At 39.7% G+C, this 23083-nt stretch overlaps 1 protein-coding gene across 1 annotated transcript in view; it reads right to left on the reverse strand.

Moving 5' to 3' along the window:
• The window catches only part of atp6v1ba (ATPase, H+ transporting, lysosomal, V1 subunit B, member a), a 29042-nt gene extending 7029 nt beyond the window's left edge, over nt 1–22013 (reverse strand). Inside the window, exons 1-9 of the mRNA XM_063875072.1 lie at nt 21793–22013; nt 11234–11289; nt 10659–10757; nt 9722–9815; nt 9088–9165; nt 8173–8312; nt 3722–3823; nt 2420–2517; nt 2112–2235 (exon numbers count right to left, since the gene is read on the reverse strand). Of these exons, the coding sequence (XP_063731142.1) occupies nt 2112–2235; nt 2420–2517; nt 3722–3823; nt 8173–8312; nt 9088–9165; nt 9722–9815; nt 10659–10757; nt 11234–11289; nt 21793–21901 (900 nt within the window). The 5' untranslated portion in view covers nt 21902–22013. The remainder of the gene's footprint in view (nt 1–2111; nt 2236–2419; nt 2518–3721; nt 3824–8172; nt 8313–9087; nt 9166–9721; nt 9816–10658; nt 10758–11233; nt 11290–21792) is intronic.
• Nucleotides 22014–23083: the final 1070 nt, after the last annotated feature.

The raw sequence follows: 23083 nt of genomic DNA on the forward strand, positions 1-23083 counted from the left end.
ATCTCTCAAAGCTTTCCTTATGACACAATAATGAAAATATGGGCTGGTTTTACATTAAACTCCTGGCAACGTCCCGCCCACGTGACACGTCCCAACCTACCGTCCCCCATATACAGTCACAAGCTGAATCCCCTCCGCAGCACCTCTGTGTGTCTGTGTGTTCAGCAGGATGTCTGCAGGAGGGACTTAGAGTTGTTGTTGTTTATATAATACATAATGTCTCTGTTGTAGTGGTAAACACTGAGAAGTGTTTCACAAATAATGCTGGATGTGTTTTGGAACATAATATGGGGTTTAATCACGGCAGCGTTTAGCTGACGATCTCTGTTAGAAACTTCTGTCTTCACAGAAAGCAGCATGACGCTCCACAGGGGCGTGGCCAGCTTCAGCTCAGCTCAAATTTAAAGCTACAGTCACAGATTCAGCTCTTCAGGAACAGGGCTGAAATACAGGGGGATGAGGCATGCTACAATAGGGGATCTGTTTGGTATTTTGAGCAAAACACTTCAGAGACTTGTTTTGTATAGATATAATACAATATATTGTTCAAATATAGCATAATAGGAGACCTTTAAATGATAATGTCCTCCTGGGTCTTTGTAGCTGCTCAAACAGCCATCAAGCTGTAGAAGTGTTAGCTGAATGTTCCTGCTGCGTACATCTGCCAAGGTTATGAGGAGCAAATGCGAGAAAGAACATATGCATATGAACTGCTTAAAAACCTGCATTGTGCTGCCAGCGCATTGAGACAGCAAACTGTACAACATAAAAGGTTTATTACAGAGACCCAAAGGAGTGAGAGGAGGGATTCTGACTCCTCGCCACAAGGCAAGAGGAGGACTTGGCAGGGGGATTTCCTTTAGAAGCCAACAGGGAAAAAAAATGAGGTGAAGGTATGAATGAAGGACACATTATCCTCCCTTTCAGCAGAGCGCACGAGACGTTAGTTAGTCTATCACCTTTGTGCTAATGCTGCAGAGAATTTACACTGCTGTGTTATGTTCACAAGCTGCTGTTCATGAAGATCATTCTGGATGTTTTGGGCTTTGTTAATTAAGAGAACAGAACACACGGTCTCCTCTCCACAGTTCAGCAGAGGAGTGTTGGTACTCATGCTAACGTGCTAACCAACTCCGTGTTTACAGAGACCAGACAATATTCAGTTCAATCAGATCGCTGATGCCGTTTTGTCTTTGTCTATTGTTCTCTGTGAAGTTTCTGGAAGGATTATACAGCCTTTAATGTGACTCTGTGGGAATGCAGTTAACACACCAGTCATTTTGATTGTTGAAAATTGAACTTAGGGCATTTGATCTTGCTGTTTTGGAAGAGCAGAATAACTGGAGAGGCCAAACAGCTTTGGAATATTTTCTATTTAAGTAAATACTGCACAGTGGATCTAATAAAAGCCAATATGAAGAAGTGGATTTCGAAAAGTAGCCGAGAAATATGTAAAGAAACTTTGTTACATTTAAGGGTGTTTGATTGGGCTTCAGCTGAGAGCCAAAGCCAGGTCAGAGAACTCAGAATGTAACACGGACTAACTGATGGGATATCTTGACAGGAAGATAAATAGTGAAAAGAATCAATATAGAAACGACAATGCAATCTTTGAGATAGTTCTGCAGACATCATGTATAATTCATTCAGATTTACCGTCAAGTGTCCCCACATTTCTCCATTTAGTTTTAAAAAGCCCTTCCTTATGCCAAAGAGCCTTTCTACTGACGGAGGCTAAAGAGAGTTGTGTCAGTCTGACCGGGGGGTTCGGAATGAGCTTTAACGGTCTGAGATGGATCACATGAACGGTTTATAATTGTTTTTCTATAGCCAAAGAGATTTTTATATCTATATATAAAAAAGGCCTGACATGCTATGTTAAGTGACTGAAGCACTTTAAATGCAGTTTTAGGTCCATAACAAAACATGTTCAGCTGTGACTACATACAGGTGCTGAAACACATCTGGGACATTCCTGAAAGTTTCCAGCAGGGCTTACATCAAACACACTACGTATATCCAGGAGTGAAATCAGATCTACTCACTGCCTGGTACAGATGAGGCATCAGAATATATTAATACAAGAGCGTAAACAGACAGATGAGTCGTACCTCTCTGAGAGCCTCAGCGTAGGAGCTCATGTCAGTGAGGATGACCAGTACGTGCTTCTCACACTGATAGGCCAAGTACTCTGCGGAGGTGAGCGCCAGGCGAGGGGTGATGATACGCTCGATGCTGATTGGTCACAGATAAAGATCAGTTATTCTATTGTACAAAACAACTTAAGGAATTAAGATTTAGATTGAAGAATTTCAAGCCATAAACTGTGTAAACATCATTTGGAATCAATTAGTAAGCTCAACACTGGGAGAGGCTGGTACGAGGTTTCTCATTGAGATCAATTCTGATTGGATCTTACGTGGGGTCGTTGGCCAGGTTGAGGAAAAGGCAGACATTGTCCATGGAGCCATTCTCCTCAAAATCAGATTTGAAGAAGCGGGCAGTCTCCATGTTGACCTGACACACAAATGATACAAGTTAATGATACAGAGTAAGTGAAAGATCTTAAACCATTTTCACGAATCAGAAGACTTTTTAAGACATCTCGTGTTGATTTGACCACTTTCAGGATGAAGCTGTAAAATAGTTCATGGAGAGAATGAAGGTGATGATTTGTGTCAAAGTGCTATTCCTATTTGGGATTCATAATTCAGTCAAATCGTAAGAACTTCTATACATGTATTGTGATCCTGTGGTTTCAAATCACTTATGTTTATCCTGGGTCCCTGGGCTGACCTGGCTGCTAAATTGTCGAGCTTTCTTATTTATCCACTAATCGTAGGGATGCCACAGGTGTCATTAGTGACAATCTTTTGCAAGTTACACTTTAACAAACAGCACCATAAATATCATTTATACAAAAAGAATAAAAACAACAAAGTAAATCTATTTTCACATTATTTTTGGGGGGAATCAGCATGTCATAAAATAAGACTACAGACATCAAAGGTTCACCAAAACCTCAATATAATCTTTATTATTTAACAAAACTTTGGATCCTTTTTTACATTTGATGGAAAGCTCTTATTCAAATAGCCAGTCATACTTAGAATAGTTACACTTCTCAACAAATGTCTTGACTCTAGAGTAAGATTACACCTGTTTTGCTTGTAAGATTTAAGAGAAATGACTTTTTTTCTTTTTACCATTGAACAGATAAATGCAGTTGCTGGTTACACGGTGTCCTTCAATTTGTCTTTTTTTTGGTAAGTATATCCATGTGTGAATCCCTGTTAACACAGACTCTACACAACGAGATGCAAACTTGTGGAGTAGAGGTAGAGGGGGGATTATTATTAAGCAAGTGAAGCAAATCTGTTTGTGTGAGTGTGTGTGTGGTAGAGGTCAACCTGTCACAATTGAGGGAATTAGAGCAGAGTGAGGGGCAGCTGAGGAGCAGAGAACCTGATACTGCGGCTGGCAGCGGTAAAGGAGCTGTTGAATTAGTAACCTGTGTACGTGGCCGGGGATATGCTCAGAGGTGCAGAAGTAACAAGAGGGACTTAAAGGTTAAATCACCTGGTGAATAAAAGACAGAAAGCAGGGCGGGAGAGAAGGGACAGGGTGTCTGCCAGGGTTTAAAGGAGGATTAGTCAAATTGGAGGGGGGGGGGGGGGGTTCTGAACAAGTGTCAACTGAACGCTGCAGTGTGTCTGCTTACCCCCATGGCTGCAAAGACAATGGCAAAGTTATCAGAGCTGTAGTCCATCACATCCTTGGACTTCTGCACCAGGCCGGCCTGACGACAGATCTGAGCAGCAATCTGAGGAAACAGACAGAGACCAGACTTTAGGAACGTGTTGGTCAACCCAACATGCATGTGCGTGGGAGTGTGAATATTACGTTTGCCTTCTTGCTTTGCATAGCTTCCTTTTATTTTAAGAATACATCATCTTCATCAACAACCAATGGGCTCAGAGTCAGTTTACTATTACAACACTTACTTGTAGATGATAACTGCATGCTTCAAGAATTCAATAAATAACAAACCACTGAGCAGATTTACTCAAGTACTGTACCTAAATAATATTTAAAGTACTTAGTACTTCTACCCCAATACAGTTCAGAGGTCAATGGTGTACTTTTACTCCACTACAGTTATTTAACACCTTTAGTTACTTTACAGATTTGGATTAATGATGTGAAATATAATCAGCCCTTAAATCAGACTTTAGCTCACCTGGAGTAAACTCAGCAGCTACCCTGCAGTATACAGAGTCATTCAAACTAGCTGCACCTTTACCAGCTCTGAGAACACTTTAATGATCAATAATTATAAAACATATCAGAGATATTATTCTGAAATGGACCAATCAAACAATGACTACTTTTACTGTCGCTACTTTAAGTACATTTAGAGGAGAGTACTTTCTACTTTCACTGGAGGAACATTTAGAATGCAGGACTTAACTGTGACAGAGTATTCCTACACTCTGGTACTTTTACTAAAGTCAGGTACTTCTGACACCTCTGACTACAACCCCCTTATTTAGTGAAACTAATAACTGGAGTGAAGACCTGGCGCTATACTTGATGAATTTGTGGAATGAAAGAGGAATTTCACGCTCATCACATGAAGTCATGGCTGCGGGGTTGATCTGCCTGACCTCTTCATGCACCCTGAGTCCAGCACCTGGCCCATAGAGGAGAGCAGTACATGCATGACCTCTCTAACACGTGCTTAATGAAACAATGAGACAAGTTTTCACACCATCCCCATGGCACGACAAGCGGCTCATCATTAGTGGGACAACACACGGCCGACCCCGCAGTGGGAAACTTTGGGTCTCAAAATGAAAGTGGGATTGACGGCTGTTATGCTCATAACACAAACACTTGTTATAGTCTGGCTGCCAGCTCATGGAGTCCTATTGTGAAGCACGAAATGTTGAGTACCCCAAAAGTTGATTGATATCAAATGTAGGGGTCCACAGCACATAGGAACTGTCGGCTGCTTCCTTGCATACATTGGGTCATTTGCACAGTTAGCATAAGTTGCATTAATTACCATTCATTACCAGTATAGCTAAAATGTTTTGGCCCATTTGGACAATTTTTGAATTGTTTTGGGAGTTATTGAGGATGCTGAATCCATTTCTGACATTCAGGATCAAAAATATGTAGACCAGATAAGATGGTTTTGACTCATTTCGGCTCAATTTGGAAAATGTATGGGATGGATCAATTGGATTGGACAGATTGATTATTTATTGGAAAAAAAATTGTCCACACTAGAGAACATTTTTAATCTAGTGCTCTCTTCTGTTCTATCCAATGGACGCAACACTACTAATGATAGTCAAAGATCTGTCCACGGGGAGTACACATATAGCCTGGTCCTGCCAGACTCTCAAACTACATTCAATTTGAACAGAGAGTCTGGGCACTCCCCTTTGACAAATGTGTTTTACTTGAAGGCAGGTACTCTGTTGAAGTTTAAAACTATTGGATCTGCCATAACCAATCGCTAACGCTTGGTCGTGATGCATGTCATGTGCGGCAGCATTGCCACACCGGACCGAATGGCTTCGCTCGCATCTTGCCATTGCTTAACTACAACTCAAATTCGCGCACAAGAATGTCATCATTCTCAGCCAGTCCCTCCGTTCACTGATTGGACACGTAAAGATTGGCTGGAGGAAAATCTGCGAATATACCGAAAACCCAGACAGAGTACTGAAGGGAAATCAAAATTGAGCAAAAGTACGTAGGAGGGCGGCGCCAGGCTAGTACACATACGCCTTTATAGGTAAAACCACCATTTTTTATCCTGAACATTTCAGAAATGGATTCAACATCCTCAATAACCCACCACTCAAATTGTCCAATGTGGCCAAGTCCTTCTTTCACAATTGCTTACATAGGCTAAAATGCCATTAATGCTAATTAACTAAACTTATGCTAATTGTGTAAATTGCCCGACATATGCAAGTTAGCATCCGGCAGTTTCTATGTGCTGTGGACCGCTACTACACATTTCTATTGTCATTTCTACTAATATAAAACTTTGGGGTACTCAACATTTCCAGGTTCACTATGCTGGAAACTAGACCAAAAGAGGAAACGGATGCTATGACAGATCTGCCCAGAACATTTTTACTATCAAATGATTTCAAGTCAAGCATTGTTACACTTCAACACTATCTCCGTTGTGTTTCCGCCTTTTATAAGGATGAGAATGGCATAAAATAAGACTAAAGAAATGTAAAACTTCAGGTCCCAAAACCTCAATAATAATGTCACAAAATCTCACTTTCTGCATGCTTTTTTACATTTTCGATGGAAAGCTTTTATACTTATTATAATAGCAAGCAAAAATGGCTAATGTTATAGATAAACTTCTGGACAAATGCTTGCTTCCCTACATTTTAATAATACATTTGTCTCAGAAGAAAACTGTAAAATCCCACATATACTATAAAAAACGTACATTTATAAGAGTTTATGTTGACATTTCTACATTATTTTGGAATAAAAGCTGTATGTAAACACACCCTGGTTCAAGGTGTATTATATGTGGCAGCCAGAACTCAAAAATACAACTACAAAAACACAGATGAGATACCATACTGACAATTGCTAAGCAGTACATGTTGTCACTGAGCATTGGTGTGTACAGGACTGAAATACAGAGGTCAACACTTCTACATCCTCTTTATCTGAAGAGCATCTAGGACAGCTAACGGTCCATTACACAAGAAAGCGCAATTGTGAAGGAGTGCTTCAGAGGATTGAATCAATCAATATTTGGCCATTGTTTATTTGTTGTTTTTTTGCCTTGAAAGGTTTTCCAAAGCTGTCCTACTTAAGCTAGTGTATTGTGCCCCAAAAAAATGATTTAGCTGAAAATAATACATACTCTGCTTCTTTAAGTATGACCTGATCTCGTTGACTTTAAGCTGGACTACTATAGAGCTTTGTACTGTACATCACCTAGATGGAAGCAGATGCTGGAGCAAAAGCCAGAGAAATACAGGCAGAGAGAGCTGGTTTTAAGCACAAATCCCATAAACACAGGTTATTTCTTCTGGGTGTTGTTAATGTTTCACTTCTTTAAATAAAGCCACTTGCTACGGCATTTACCAATGACCTTCTGACTTTACCTGAAACACTTTTAAATCAACATGATATTGTAGTTTGTAAAACTACTGTCTTATACTTAGTAAAACTGAGCAATGCATTTCCATTGCAAGGCATGAAAACCCTAAAAAGGAAGCAGAAGTGAAATTGTTGCCATGTGACACTGGAGACAGCTGACCCACGTGAAGGAGCTGAGTCATCACTGTTAAGCATTTCCACTGAGACAGCCACATAACTAAAAACTAAAGGATCTGAAAGCTTTTATCTTTAGATTTTGGCACTCCAAGTGGAAAACATTTGTAGTGAGTTGCATTGTATTTACATTTGAGCAAATTAATGCATTGAGTCAGTTGAGGGGTTACTTTGTTACTGCTGGTTATGATGTCAGCTATAATGCGTGCTCAGAGTCAGTGGAGAGGGGGCTGCTGGATGATGGATAGATAGACTGTTGAATACAACTGCACTTTGACCTTTCCTGTGATTTAACTTCATAGTGGCAGAGCGATAATGACATACAGCTACACTGGCCAGTTATCCACAGAATGAATAGAAATAGCTAACAAATGAATCACACAGTAACTCCAGGTCCAGATATGGATTGCATTATTACTCTTCTCACAGTGTTGCACTCTTGTGAAAATGTTGGAACTTGGACATCTCTCTGTCCCCTGAAGTCTGCAACCTGGTTCTCATCCTGGACACCACCCTCTCCTTCCAGGCTCACATCAAATCGGTCACTAAATCTGCTTTCTACCATCTCAAAAACATTTCCAGACTCCAGCCTTCACTCTCCGACTCTGTGGCAGAAACACTCATACTCGCCTTAATCACCTCCAGAACTCTGCCGCCAGGGTTCTCACCCGTACCAAAACATGGCAGCACATCACCCCCACCCTCATCCACCTTCACTGGCTCCCGATCAAGTCCCGGATCACTTTCAAAACCCCCCTCCTCATCCACAAGTCTCTCCATGGCCATGCTCCACAGTACCTCAGACCTCCTACATCCCTACAACCTGTGTGGTGGTCTCACCTCGTTGTGGGGCAGCCCAGCAGCAGAAAAGATGGGGATCTTCTGTCCTCTGGCGATGCTGTTCATGCCATCGATGGCTGAGATGCCGGTCTGGATCATCTCCTCGGGGTAGATACGGCACTGAGGGTTGATGGGCTGACCTGGAAAACACACAAACAGATACCTTACATCAATCACTCTGAGGAATCCTGTTCATGATTAGGAGATTTCAGTTCAATTAGTAAGATGTTTATAATAAATCATTGTTAACTACAACTTGGACAGACAGAAAACAGAGCAGGTATAGAGCAACTGTGAAATAAGTAGGAAACTCTAAAATTCTAATATAAAGATGAAATCAGACAATTCAAATACTATAAGACACATTTCTCCACCATGGCTAGCAACATCCCAACTGTGTGTTTGAAGATTTACGATACTGGAGTTTCAGTTCAGTTAGCAAATTCATATTTCAGAAGATTTATTTAAAAAAAAGAAGCTAAAGTTCCCATATGTGGAAACTTTTACATAAACACTGGCTGAATTAAATGGTCCAAGTTTGGCAAACATTGCATATTATTCAGTAAACAGGATTATTGATGTAGCCAGAAATGTGTCGCCAAATTCCCCTACTTGTCAGTTTTCATGAGTCTGTGTCACATTTGGCCGTGTACCAAAACAGATAGGACTCAGCCTTAATGTGAGACATTTAACAGCACAAGTAGTCAGGGATTTTGTTTTAAACGTATTCTCATGGGAAGTGACCTAAAATCTATATTACATTATCTATATCAGAAAATGGTGATTTGCCCATTTAATACTTTATGGTGAAATTGCTTATTTATACAGCATTTTTGAAATTTCATTTCTCTAATGAGCTTTCTTGTCAATACATCTGTTCAGCTCAGAGCACAGAGTGAATAGGGGAGGTCGTACCCATGATGTCCAGGTAGTCCTCAGCCAGAACGGTGGGCCCGCGGTCGATGGGTTTGCCTGAGCCGTTGAACACACGCCCTGAAAGAGAAAGAGTCTCTTTGAGCCAAGTAGATAGTCTTTTATTCGATAAATAACTACTATTTGGTTTATCAGTCGGGCCTGAATTCAAACATAATTACTGAAAAACAGATGGAATGAAATCCATTAGATGACGCTTCCATCCACATCTGATCTATTCTGCTTTGTATCAAACTCTAAACACAGAGTGGCTCTGATGGCTCTCGTTGAGTCTACAAGTAACAAGTACAAGTAATTATAAATTCATGGAAATGATTAATGATGCTTCAGAAACAAAAGCAGGTTTCCTTGCGTATAACCTTGCGCTGTACTGAGATAATCACACTGATTGAGCGCTCAAGAATATTCAGACATATGGGTACAATGAAGTTTAAATAAGCACATTGAGGATGAACTGCAGCATAACACTTTAAACTACACTCAACATCTTTGTGCTGCAAACAGAGAAGGATGAAAGGGTCCTGTGCAGCTGAGCACAACATTATTTACTATATGTCTTAGAATGATATTGCTGAATAAGGATTAAATATGCAAAGAGAAATCAGGTTGATCATACCGAGCATGTCCTCTGACACGGGGGTGCGCAGGATGTCACCAGTGAACTCACAGGCCGTCTTCTTGGCATCGATACCTGATGTTCCCTCAAACACCTGAACACACACACACAGGTCAGATACAAAACGTTTAAACTAAAATACTTTAATATATATATCTATATCTACATCTATATCTATATCTATATAGATATAGATATAGATATATATTTTTTGTCATTTCTATCCTTTTTAGTTTATGTTCCAAATGGTTTTTCTTCATTTTTTGGTCAAATCTCCTTTCTTTAGACCTCAGATAATGTGGAACAATTCAGTTAGTCACTGTAGTTGAGCCTTGAATCCTTTCTGACCTCCTGCACTGAGAAATGTGTTTGCTATTTGTTACTTACCTTGAAAATTTGACCCTCAGTGTATGATCAGCGAGCAGGGTTTAAACGTAGAGAGCAGTTTTCACATGTATGTGCCGTTTCTCTGAGCTCGCCTTAGGGTTCAGTTTGTGTACAGCAACATTTTGTAACATCACTTTCAGGTCAACTTTTTTTTAAGGATCAAATTAAACAAAAGCAGAAGTGCATTTAAAAAAAGGTATCTGTAGGAATGTTAGCAACCAAAACAACAGAGAGTTCTCTGGGCTGATCAAATGTTGTCACGCAGTAATGGAAGGTACAACCCGAACAGCCATTATTATATGAAGCTGAAAGAGCAATTAGAGAAATAATTGTTCATTATTTTTCATGTTTCTGAGACACAAATTATAACTTAAAAACAGACCTGTTTATATTTTATGATCCACCCTGTTATCTCGTATATAATGCATTTAGAATGTATTGTTGTTGTTCTTTCCCTCAGAACAAATAAAGTTTCATTTGATGTGGACAATTTCCAGATGTGGATTCATTCAAAAAACACCAGGCACCACATCTGGAGGGTGTTTCTCACCTGGACCACTGCCTTGCTCCCGATCACCTCCAGCACCTGCCCGCTCCTCTTGGTGCCATCCGGCAGGGTCAGGTGAACGATCTCAGCATACCTGGGGAACTATTGCAGAGATTCAGTACAGTGTCAGAACACATAAGCACTGGAACAGGAATTCACTTGTAAAAAACATGGAACTATTATTAAATTCAAAATAAATGTTAAAATAAATATACAAAGTAAAAAGTAAGAACAAGAACACGACAACATACTCATATTTTAAGTATCATAGAATTTTAAGTGAAAGAACTGAGGCAGTTTTAACCAGTAGCATTGTGCAGAAACGTGAAACACATACAGGGAAGTCACAATATTGAAGCGAAGCTGCCTGAAAACGACACTAACATAATTAAAACAAGAGTCAATCTGCAAATATATCTTGATAATATAATATAGTAGTGATTTACAATGGCTTCTTATTTTCAATTTGTTGAGTGGGAGAGTTGCCATTCCTACCCTCATGAATCCATTTAAACAGTATTAGAACAGTAGTTTTATGATAACTGAAATGTTCATATAAAGTTGAATAAAAGCCTCACCTTCACATTATCCAGGATCACCAGCGGTCCATTTACACCAGACACAGTGGAGTAGGCTGAAGGAGAAGAGGACAACAGCGTTCATTATTCATTTCTTCGCGAGGCCACAAGACAGGAAATAAGGCAGGTAATACTGACAATATTCACGTCTTTGAGCAGCTGAAAGCCACAGTCCACTTAAGAATAAGTAGACGTGGTTACAACCAGCTCGTGTTGATAATCACAAGCTGACCTTTCATTTAAACAGCTTCATGCACTTTCAGACCCAAATGTCAAAGGCAGGCAAATGTCAGGAAAAATGCATGAAATTCACATATGGAAAGAACAATTACACAGACATGTGGTTAGAGCTGAGCCTCACCGTAATAGAACACTAATTGAAGGTTCATTATTGCTCAGGAGAAGTGGAAATAACCTGTGGCCTAACCCAACATTAAACCACAATAATGGCAGCAAAAATAACTGAAAGGACGTAGAACTACAGAAATATGTCAGGAAAAACATCGACATGTCCCTGAACTTCAGCTGCTGCGTATTTAAGTAATCATCAATCAGATGAAACGGCAATTTCATAGTCCACAAGCTCCACTGAACGTAGTGGAGATGCAACTCACAGTGAGATTGGAGGTGCAGGTTCAACTTGAAAGCAATACTTTATTTATTTCATTAAATGCGTTTAATGTGTTTAATAGTCCCTAGTTGTGCACGCACTACGACATTTTACATAGCAGAATTTCAGTTTTGAATCAAAAATCATGGTTGTCTTTTTGTTTTGTTATTCAAATAAAAGAATGCTATCGACGGATATCATTTTGTTTATTGGTTTTGACTAAAATAAATCAAATATCATGGAGCATTTATATATTTTATCAACATTCCACCTCACACTAAGCTTTCTCTGTTTTTCCTTCCATCTACCACACTATCAGCCATACTACACCACCAAAAAAAGAGATATATTTGAAATGTCTCAGCGTATACCAATGTAATAAGTTAATAAATGCATTCGTTTATGTCACGATTATGTCAATTATTGTAACGTTATCTTGATGTGATTTGGGACGGAGGGACAGCCCTTCTGTGCATGTAATATTTTTATCTCCGCTGTTGATTTGTTATATTGTTAAATTGCCTCATTTATTATTATTTAAGTGCTTAAATGTTAACTTCCATGTCGAGACAAATGATGACCCATCGCAGGGGATTCATCCTCTAATCAAATGACAATATAGTTCTTAGCAACCCAAAAAGACACTGCAATCCATTTGTGTAAATTCCATCAGATGCCTCCTCTGAGCGATAACAGACCGTGTGTCCTCCTGAGTGAGCAAACGTGTCCCCTGCGTCAGACTGCAGTACACCTGTAGCAGCAGCAGAGTGGACTGATATTAAAGAGAGCAGCTAATCCCATATCAATAATCAAAGTGTGCTACCACGGCCACAGTGTAGAGCTACGTTCAGGTTCACTGTAAAACAGAAAGATAGCTCCAATGATCATCAGAGGGATAACACAAAATCCTTGGTAGAGACAAAGAAGAGTGGAGACCTAACATGTCCCTCTCTGAATCAAGCAGCAACATTCACTCTGCTGACACGCAGGACAATTTACATTTTGTTTACTGGAATTCCATTGAATTCCCCCATCACTGTCCTTGTGAACATCTGCAGACCGCCATTGTTTCCACCGGACTTTCTATCATGGTCTGGTGTTCTTCTTTATGTGTGAACCGTCAATCTCTGGGCCCGATATCAAAAGGAGTGAGGAAATGAGAGCAGACTGGTGCGAACAAAAAGCAGCACAGCTTAGCGGGGTGCATCCACTATGCCACTAATTAGGCAGAGGCCAACAAAATAACCCGTCCACGCTACAGTACTGCAGCCATTTCCCACACGCACACCTGCATTTCACCCTCGATTAGCCAGACTCTCTGTGTCTGTGTGTATGTGTATGTGTATGTGTGTGTGTGTGTGTGTGTGTGTGTACAGACTATTGCAAGAGCAAGAGAAAAAGATGGTTCAAGTGTGAAAACCAAGGGCACCACAAATGCATGTCACTTTAATAAATAAAGTGAGTTTTACTCTAAACAGCCTTTTTTTTATCTCAGTCCCTGCCTCAGGGCCCTCGTTCTGCTGAATGACTCAAGTTCCTATACACATGTTCCTGTTTGTTGCCAAAGACCTTGCAGGAAGCAAGTTATTAAATGAGAACATCATTTAATTATTGTACTAACACCGTATTAGGTTACAATAGCATATACACAGCTTTACTCAAATGATCAGATCTAAATGTAAGTACCATTAAGCAACAATCACCTTGATGAAGAATCCAATTGTAGCTTGTTGTTTGCATTCCATACTAATGTATAGCCCATACAAACCTCTTTTAATGCAGAGACAACTCTGATTGTCCCCACGCTTTCGATGAGACCGACGCTAGATGTCCGAGGCCTAGACATCTCACCACAACCAAACATGCCATTTACAAACCAGTCCATAACATTTTCACAAAACATTTTCTGTGGCTAACCCTTTTTACACTCATAAATGGCAAAATTGGCCATGTTTTCAAAATGTCTTAAGAACTTCACCAGTGTACAGGTTAGAAAAGAGATAGAATCGGCTACTGACTGAAGGCTGATAGGAATAATGGAGAGGAGCAGCGAGATTTTGGGCTACATATGTATACAGGAACCTCTCAGAAATCCGTAATCATCAACCTACATTTCAGAACCACAAAGCAGAGAAACACACACACACACACACACACACACACAAACAAATTAGCAATTTCAACAAATAAATGCTATATAAGAAAATATACAACTATGTACCTTTACCTATCCAAACTGCGACTACAATTGTACAAGTGCATGTGTTGGCAAATTAATTAACAAGGAATTGCAGTTTAAAGGCCTAGACCAGGGGTGTCCAAACTACGGCCCGGGGGCCAAATGCGGCCCAATTTGAATCAGCCCTCAGCAAATTAAAAAAATTCAATGGAATATGGCCCACACCTGAAACTTGTGCTCGTCTTAAATTGTAATTATTAAATATTAAAATATATTACACAGTAGTCTTCATGTGTTAATAAGCCCAATGTCAAATCAATTCAGTCCATTGAGGTTGAGAACACGTTTAACAGATCTTAGTTGTTAAATAAAGCCTGATAACATGCTGATATATACCCTTCATATTTCCCCTTATTAAAAGCAATCTGAGGCTTCTGTTTTAAGGAAAGAACCGCCAACAATATACATGAAACCCCAGTTAACTCATTAGTTAACTTCTAACTTTACTAATCAGGCAATACCTGCCCTCACCTCTAGTGAGGGGCCCAGACCTTCGTATGTTTTTCTGCATGTGGCCCTCAGTGAAAAAAGTTTGGACAGCCCTGGCCTAGACAGATTTCCAAAACTAAACATGCTAATTAGAAAAACACTTTTTTAGAAATACTATATTATTTTTACAACATTGATTTTTGTTATAAATGCGACCAACATTGCATTTTGAGAAACTGTGCATGGTTATTCAAGACAAGTGTTTTTCTTTGCTAAATTTAACAGACAAATGTATTTGGTGGCACAAAGTCTGAAGAGTGTTAATTGAATGGGTGGTTACAGAAGGAGTAAAAGGCCTAACCCTGGACATATATGTTAGGTCACGGTTATATAAAAGATAAAAACATGTCCATGGTGCCCTCTTATGTATAACTGTGATGATAAAAAAAAGTGGCTTGCTTTCTCATTTCACAAGATAACGATAGCTCAATGGGCTCTACGGCACATGAGGTGTGAAGTAGCAACATTTCCCCATTAGGTTTGGAAAACTTTCTCCACCCCTCTTTTGCTACTTCAGCTCAAGTGCGACAGTCCCCTGGCTTGGCATGCAACAGCAGTGTGGGTCACCCTGCAGCCTGTTCAGCTGCCAGAGCCCTTTGTGTACAAAGATGTTAATTGGTCCTAATCCGCCACTAGAAGCTGTTTTGGTAGCCTGACCTCGCACCCTGAAGGACACCTTGGTGTGAAATACTAAAGAGCCCATTCAAGTGCCAGAGAAAAGAGGCACAGAGCATTCCAACACAATTCAATTTCCAAGCTGAAAGAGGGGGGGACTCAAGGGGAGGAGGGAGGGATCAGAGCTGGGATGAAGATGGGGCGCATCATCGTTCTGATAATAAATGAGCGCTACAAAGCAATGGCTGCTGTGATGAGCAGCCTCACAATCACGTCTTAGCCTCTACTTCAAGGGATTCCCACAGCCCCACTGGACATGGAAATGCTAATTGCCTTAAACCAGCCTCCACACACACCTCACACAGATACACACACACAGACACCCAAACAGACACACGCATGCAACAGTGACACAATAAACCAACACGATAAAATGACCTCTTCTCCTTCTATTCATTCTACGGTCTTTGTTTCTATGTTCCCACTGTCACTTTTCCATCAACAGTTGACGGTTTAGTGTAGCATTACACTTTCAAAGCTGTACTGGTCCAAAATGTTCCAGCAAAGTCAACTACAAGGCTCCAAACTTATCTAACGCAGCAGGTCAGATCAGACTGCTCTCCACACTTCCAGAGGTTGGATAAAACAAACTATAAGGCACACATGTCAGTACATTGGCTGTGGTAAGAAGCAAGGTAAGCTTACATGATTGAAAGGAAAGATTTGAACTTTATTCCAAATTCACCATATGCATGTGTGTTTATCTTTGAAGCCTGCCCGGTCTGACAGCCCTGGAGATACCCTTTCATAGGGCAGAATGTAACAGGTGGTGGACAAACTCCAAAGTGGTCTGTCGCTTTCTCCAAAATCCAGTCCGAATGTATTAGAACTAAGATGTAATTGTTAGAATTAAATTCAAAGTTAACATATATAGCAGCATGCCCACTTTGGTGGTCAGCATGAGTGTGTTGCTTCTACTCCTCCTTCTACAGTCTATATACTTTTTCCCTTTGTGGTGTTATACAAGAGCACCATACGTCTGGGTATTGTGTTTTTATATCAAGTTCTGTCAACCAATTGCCAACCATTTCTTTAAACCCCATAAATGAGACAGGCTTTTAACCCTGTAGGTACGCAGGTACTCCACATAAAGAGGACTCCGTACCTCACTGCTTTGATTGTGAAGAAATGTGGGAGCAGAGTGGGGCCTCTTGTCTGCATGGACTTCTTGCAGACTGGCAGTATAGTGGAGGAACAAAGGCGTCTATACAGCAAGGCAGCTGGTTAACACAACAGCTTCATTACAAAGGTGGCGGAGTGCTGAGGTTACAATAGTTGGATGCACAGGCTTTGATAAAGACACAGTTTACAGCCGTTTGCTGTGGTGGAGGTATATGTTGGCACACCACGAACTGAGCTCACCAAACATCTATTTATTATTATTTCGTCATTACAACCAGGGACAAAGTTATAGGCTTTGTTTGCTCAACTGTTATGTTTTAAAACATAAAGATCTTCATAATGAAAAAATTACTGATTTGAATGATACTTAAAACTACAGATCAGTGCTGTTATCACATAGAAAGACCGGCCCTAGCTTCACATTGAAACCTGGAGCAGGAGGTTTTATTACAGTTAGCCTTAGAGCCCCGTTCACATTTCTGAACTGGTCATTTTTAAAAAAGTAGGAAGGGGGGGGGGGGGGTTCGTTGCTTCAGAGTTGAGCCGGCAGAAGAGGTAATCACAGACTTCTGTCTAACTAGGGGCCGATGACAAGACAGGCTTTCAGTACAGACAGTACACGTCATAACTCTGGCTCTTTGGTAATGTCGGCATGCAATCTAAAAATCAAACAATGCTCAAGAAGACAAAATATCAAACCTTACTCACGCCAGCATTACAGATCTCTCTGTACAAACTAGAAGGGTATTCTTACCCAAATACTCAATACTTAGCTTAGAATGTTCCCAAATGTATTCTTTTGTGGCAGTCTAACCTACCTGCCCTTCTGCACAATATTTATTCTGTATCCCAACTTGTCTACAGCTAAGGCCTGTGTCGCACCTTATTCTAATTTCCAGTTTTTTGTTGTTTTCCGCTTGTTGGGTATTTCTCAACTCACCAGAAAACTGCAGGTGACTTCACTGTTGATATTTGAAGAAAAGCTTGTTTTTGGACGTGTCTTCCAGACAGAAAACTATCATCAAAGATGTATAAGCCCATTTGTGTGAGCAGCTCAGCCAGGCAAACACTGGATGTTGCTGCCGGTAGGTGTTGTATTTTTATCACCACACACGGATTGTCCTCCCTGAACTACAGCTGTCAGACTTCAGTGTAAGAGCAAACATCTTACAGGCTCATGGTGTAAAAATAAAGTCCAACAAATATATATAAAGTAGCCCAAATACAGCCAGCTGGAGCACCGCTCAAACTATTTTTTAAGCTAATGGTGATGTACGCTGAAGATCAACACTTTCTGTATGTGCCTCTGAAGCGTGTTTAAGGCAGGGAAAGGGGGGTTTGTAGTTGGAATTAAGAATAAAAACATCATTTTGTGCAATAAAAATCTACAGCCTGAAAAATTGCAATAAACACATTCACCAAAAAAAAGTGAAAAGGGTTAGATGAGATGAATACATCCCTACAGTTTGTTGTAAGTAAGCCCACAGAAATAGTCTGTTAGCCAATCAGCACATAAGATGACATTCGCCGATGGCAGTGGCGCATGTTTATCATGTTGTAAAAAGAAATGGTTTTTTTTAACACGTTCTATCTTCTCTTAATGACCCTCCCATTCTTAAACAGGAGAATGACAGGAAAAGATTGATGAGTGGTCAGCAAAACAAGAGTGGATTGGTTTCTGTTCATGCAACAGACTGAAATGGTGTCAAATCCTTTGCATACATTGTAATGTTCTTTCATGGGAAGAATGGCAAACGCCCACGCAAAAGTCTTTTTTTCTACTGACAAGCTAGCTGCTTAAGCCTAATTAGAATGTGGATTATAGAACTGTTTCAAAAATAACATTGATTTTATAGAAATTACTTTCATGGTGACAGATGAGACATTTGTTTATCGTGACTACATTATTACCATTAATTAAATCTTCACAAAGAATTATAGTGCCTTGCTCTATGTCTTTTCATAGCACTAAATGACAGAATGCTCTACTAAAACAAAGACCAACCATTTCGTGGGCTAATAGCTTTTGTCGCATTTGACATGAGAGAGACAAAGGCCTCTTTAAAGAAAAGACTTGGTCTGATGAGAAATCTCTTTATTTGTTTATTTTCTTGCTCCGTCAGAGTGGCTTTTCAATAGCTGCCTCTCTTAGAGCTCTGTCAAGTCAATAAGCTAGTGAAAAACCATCTCCACATCGTGATCTTATAGACTGTTTTATGCCTGGAAACGACTGGCTATACTGAACAATAGGTCTTTGATTTCCGACACTACAGCTCAAGTATAGATTTAACCTACTGTACACACTGATGTCAGAAGTAACTTTAACCTAACAGGGAGATAGCTAAGGTTATATATTAATTGTAGCTGCGTTTGACATTTAAATAAATTGTAGGATAAATTCTATCCCAAGAAATATATTTTAAAAATCATGCCACATTTGTGCAGGATGCATACACAGAAAATGCTTAAGCCAGCAAAATATTAGGAAAATGAACTCTGAGTTCTTAGCTGACAGACTCTCTTTATAAGCCTTAATTAGAGTTTTGAGCAATTTGTGCATCACTAAAACCAACATAGCTGGCTGAAATCACTACCATATAAACCTCAATGATGGAAAAGCATTACCACTGTCTGGAATATCCTGTATATGGAAACACACCCGGGACATAACACAACATTCCTGGTCTCAGGGCACCAATCACATTTCTGCAATTTTTTACATTTTATCAGCAAGGATAAACACATTTAAATGATCACCCTCCTTCTCTCCCTCGCCATACTCTGCTCCAGAGTCATGGAGCCAACTGGATTCGACATGATTAAATGAGCGAGGATCATGTTTGGTGAAAAGTCGGATTTTTTTTCAGCCAAGACAGAGGAAGAAGTGCAGGAAGTGAGGAGACACAATGTAAGCCATTACTGTAAAAAGTCATTCTTTCCACTCTGAATGTATTTTTTACTTTAATGAGTATCTGCCAAGTTATTTCAGTAAATGTACTTGAATGGTTTCTTTTTAAATGGTTACAAAGTAAAAATGTATCAAATGTTTGTCTCTTGATATGGTTGGTCACCAAATGGGATTTAAAAAAAATCTACAAATGGGGAAGTTACAACAGGAACCAACAACCTCACGCTGCTTTATAAAAAAAAATTCACAAGTTACAACAGTCGTGAATATTATGCAGTAAATTGATGATGCACTGTCAGCTGAAAAAAGGATAACTAAAACCTACTGATGTCTGCTGTCAAAAAGAACAAGTTCCCTGAAGAAAAACCTGTGCATCATCACATCTGAACCATAGACTTTTTATCTGAAAGTACAGGTAACATGGAGATCACTGGAGTGAACTCCCTCTTCTTTAAGTGCAATAAAACCTTCAACATTAAAAAGCCAATACTTAAATAATACTTAACAAGCAAAACAATGTTAGGATGCAGAACAACTATTTCAATTTGCTCATCCACCACCACTATGTTTTACAGAACATCAGGCTCAAAGAGCAAAGTGTCAAACAACACAAGACTCACTGTGTAGTTGAAGTGATGCAATCAGCACGGCAAGAAAATGATCAAGATGGACAATTAATCACAGCTGCAACCATAATAGATTGAAAACCAGACCCTAAGCAGGACATCCATATGACATACATCAAAACTCAGGTGATTCATTTGCTAAACAAATCAAAACATTTCAGCGGAGGAATACCCTTATGTCATTAAAGAGAGTCCTTTCTCTGCAGACGGGAAATAAAGGCTACCTCCAGTTCGGCCAACTAGGGATACATTTAGCTGAAATCACATACAAGGACTTGGTAGGTTCTTGAAAAATTGAAGCCTCCATATACCCGGAGCAGGGTACTAATAAATATAATACCTAAAAAAAAGAGATTACAAATGCCAATAGCCATACGAATTTGTCATAAAAATACATGCACTTTTTCACTCTAACCTTTTTAAACATGGTCGGGAGGCACTGTAGTGTGTTTGCTGTAACAGCCAGTCCAATGGCCAACAAAACTATACCAAAAAAAGGAGCATGGTTTTATATTTGATATTTTTCCAACATGGAAACCAGGAAGAGGTAGCCAACATCAGCAGACAGTGAATGTGTTGGTGGCAGACCTGGTGACCGTTTATTGCCAAGCTTCAGTAACACTAACAACTACACAAGAAATAAGGGTTGAACATGAACTGTTGGTATATAAATATACTTGTAGTTGTGTTGGTTTTGTTAGCATTCAGTAAGAAAGGATGATTGTATATTTCTCACTAGATCCAAAGGCCCTGTGTAGGTGTGGGTGCTCACCCCAAAACAACACTGCAGGCTGCGCGATCATGTGATCATGTCACATGAGAGATCATCCCATCTGTCATCAGTTTGTTTTTTAACACATATGCCAAAATGTTAAAAACGAATTATTATAGTAACAGTAAAACAGTATAAAAAGTCAATACATTAAAACACACAGCACGCTGTGTCATTTACATTTGTGGCTACCATCAGTCAGCTGACTGTCTGCAGTGTTTGCTAATCCTGTGCCAGTGACATTAAGCTAACGTTAGCAGTATCGGGTTGTAGAAACGCTGAGCTTGTACGCAGTAATCACAACAGTGACAATTATGGGATTGTCCCGTTATGTAGTAACGTACGATGTGTTATTATACTATGTTTGGTCAAATAAATGAGCACATCTTTAAGTGTGTAACTAAACTGGTTAACGAGTTTGCACCTGACTAGCCACTCTTGGCTACAGCTGGTACGCTAGCTAAGCTGGTTTGCTATTTGACACGAATGACGTTCATGTAGCCAAATAAAAAAAACCCAGCATGTATAGCCAATTGTGAAATCGGCTATACTACTAAAAGCAACATTAATATGCATTTAATTGCCATCATAGACACAGCTAACATTAGCTTGTTTGCAGTCGTGATCCACAATTTCTAGCTAACCAACATATGCTGCATTCAAGGTCACTGGGAATACACAGCCTTCAATGAAAAGGCATCGTCTTCATCATTATTACACCACGTTCATATTTAGCTAAAGTTTTGAAACCAACAGTCCCATGATTGAAATTAAACGGTATAATTCTGGAAATAGAATGTTCCTAAGATATATTATTCAGGATCATAATGAAATCAAATTCGGTCATCCAACTCCTATTTCTCTTTTCCAGGAACCTAGTAATACAAATCAATACAATCCATTGCTGTCCTGAATCAGAGCTGAAATGTTGTCATGCAAAATGTCAAGGGAATTCAATTGTGTTGGTGTAGTTTACAAATTAAAGCTTGAGATCTACTGAATATACTGAGGAGTTCTACATTCGTTACCGTTCCCCTGTGTTTGAATGCAGCACAACAACCTTGTTAGCTACTAGATACAGCTGCAGCTAGCTCCCGCAGCCTGCTAACGTTACATACTTAGCCGAGGTTGGGAGATGTAATTTCTCGTCACAGCCTGGGTGTGTGTCCTCGCAGCTGCTGACAAGCCGTTGATGTCCATCGCCCTGTTTGCCACCAATGTTGCCATTGTCGGATAAAGAACAGGAAACCTAAGAAAGCTAACGTTGGTCGATGTGCTTTTTTAGCTGCAGCTGAATGACTTAAATGACAGCACTGGTCATATGACAATGAGGACCCGGATGTGTGATGGAGTGAAGAGCGAGCCGACTGATTGGAGCGCATGCGCAAAGATGGGTAAAGAGAATTTTAGGCATCTCCTTTGAATTGTTACACGTTGCAAAAGCTTACTGTGTTGGTTCAACATTTGACAATATACCGATACATAAGATAATAAGCATTTGCACTGATGTGCAATATTAGTCCTGCTGCATTCAAAATGAAACCATGGGGTTGAGTAAATATGATGAGGTATTATTTCGTTTCTTTCTTAGTTTATTTACTTTGCTTGCTTCTTTTCAAAGGTACGGGCCTTTTCCCAGTGAAAATTATGGTAACTGTTAAATTCATTATCATGTTTTGTTGGTGTCACAGCTTGTATTATTATTATTTTTTAATGGCTTATTGGGAATGGGAACAGCGGTGCATTCTGGGGCGTTGCAGCCATCTTTGGAGGATAATAGCAACAGCATGAGCCGTCAATTTATATCAGTTTATATATCAGCAGGACCTTCTGATCTACTGGTTTATTAACTATAGAGTCAACCGGACAAAGGTAAGACAGCTAATGCGATGCTAACTGAACGCCAACAAAACATTGACATGTCATGCTCAATTAATCTCCCAGTATATGTATGCATACTGCAAAAGTTCCTGTTGTAAATCATATTCCCATGGAATTGGTTTGTGTAACAAGTAGTTTATCCAACAACATGTTTGCTACGTCTCCCTGTTTCCCTGTTAATTTAAAAGAATAAAATGTAATCCCATGGTCCTTTTTTGTTTTGTTACAGGTAGTGACATAAAACTGCCTCCCAACCATGTTTAAGATGCTTAAAGGGGAAAAGTTAAGGCTACTCCTTTGTGGAGATTAAGTCAATAGGTTGGGGTCGCTGGTGTCCTCTAAAGATGGACGACTTGTCGTTGGTGACGTCACATTTCCTTCCCCTATTGAAGATATTATGAACAACACTTAAATTTCAATAGTATATTAAAATGGTACCAAACAGTTTTCCTACTAGAATGTGATTAAATATAAGCTACTAAAGAAAATTCAAAAATGACATGTCTGGTTGTCTTTGCAGTTAAAGTA

This window comes from Eleginops maclovinus, chromosome 22 (assembly GCF_036324505.1).
Source record: "Eleginops maclovinus isolate JMC-PN-2008 ecotype Puerto Natales chromosome 22, JC_Emac_rtc_rv5, whole genome shotgun sequence".
Taxonomy (NCBI): domain Eukaryota; kingdom Metazoa; phylum Chordata; class Actinopteri; order Perciformes; family Eleginopidae; genus Eleginops; species Eleginops maclovinus.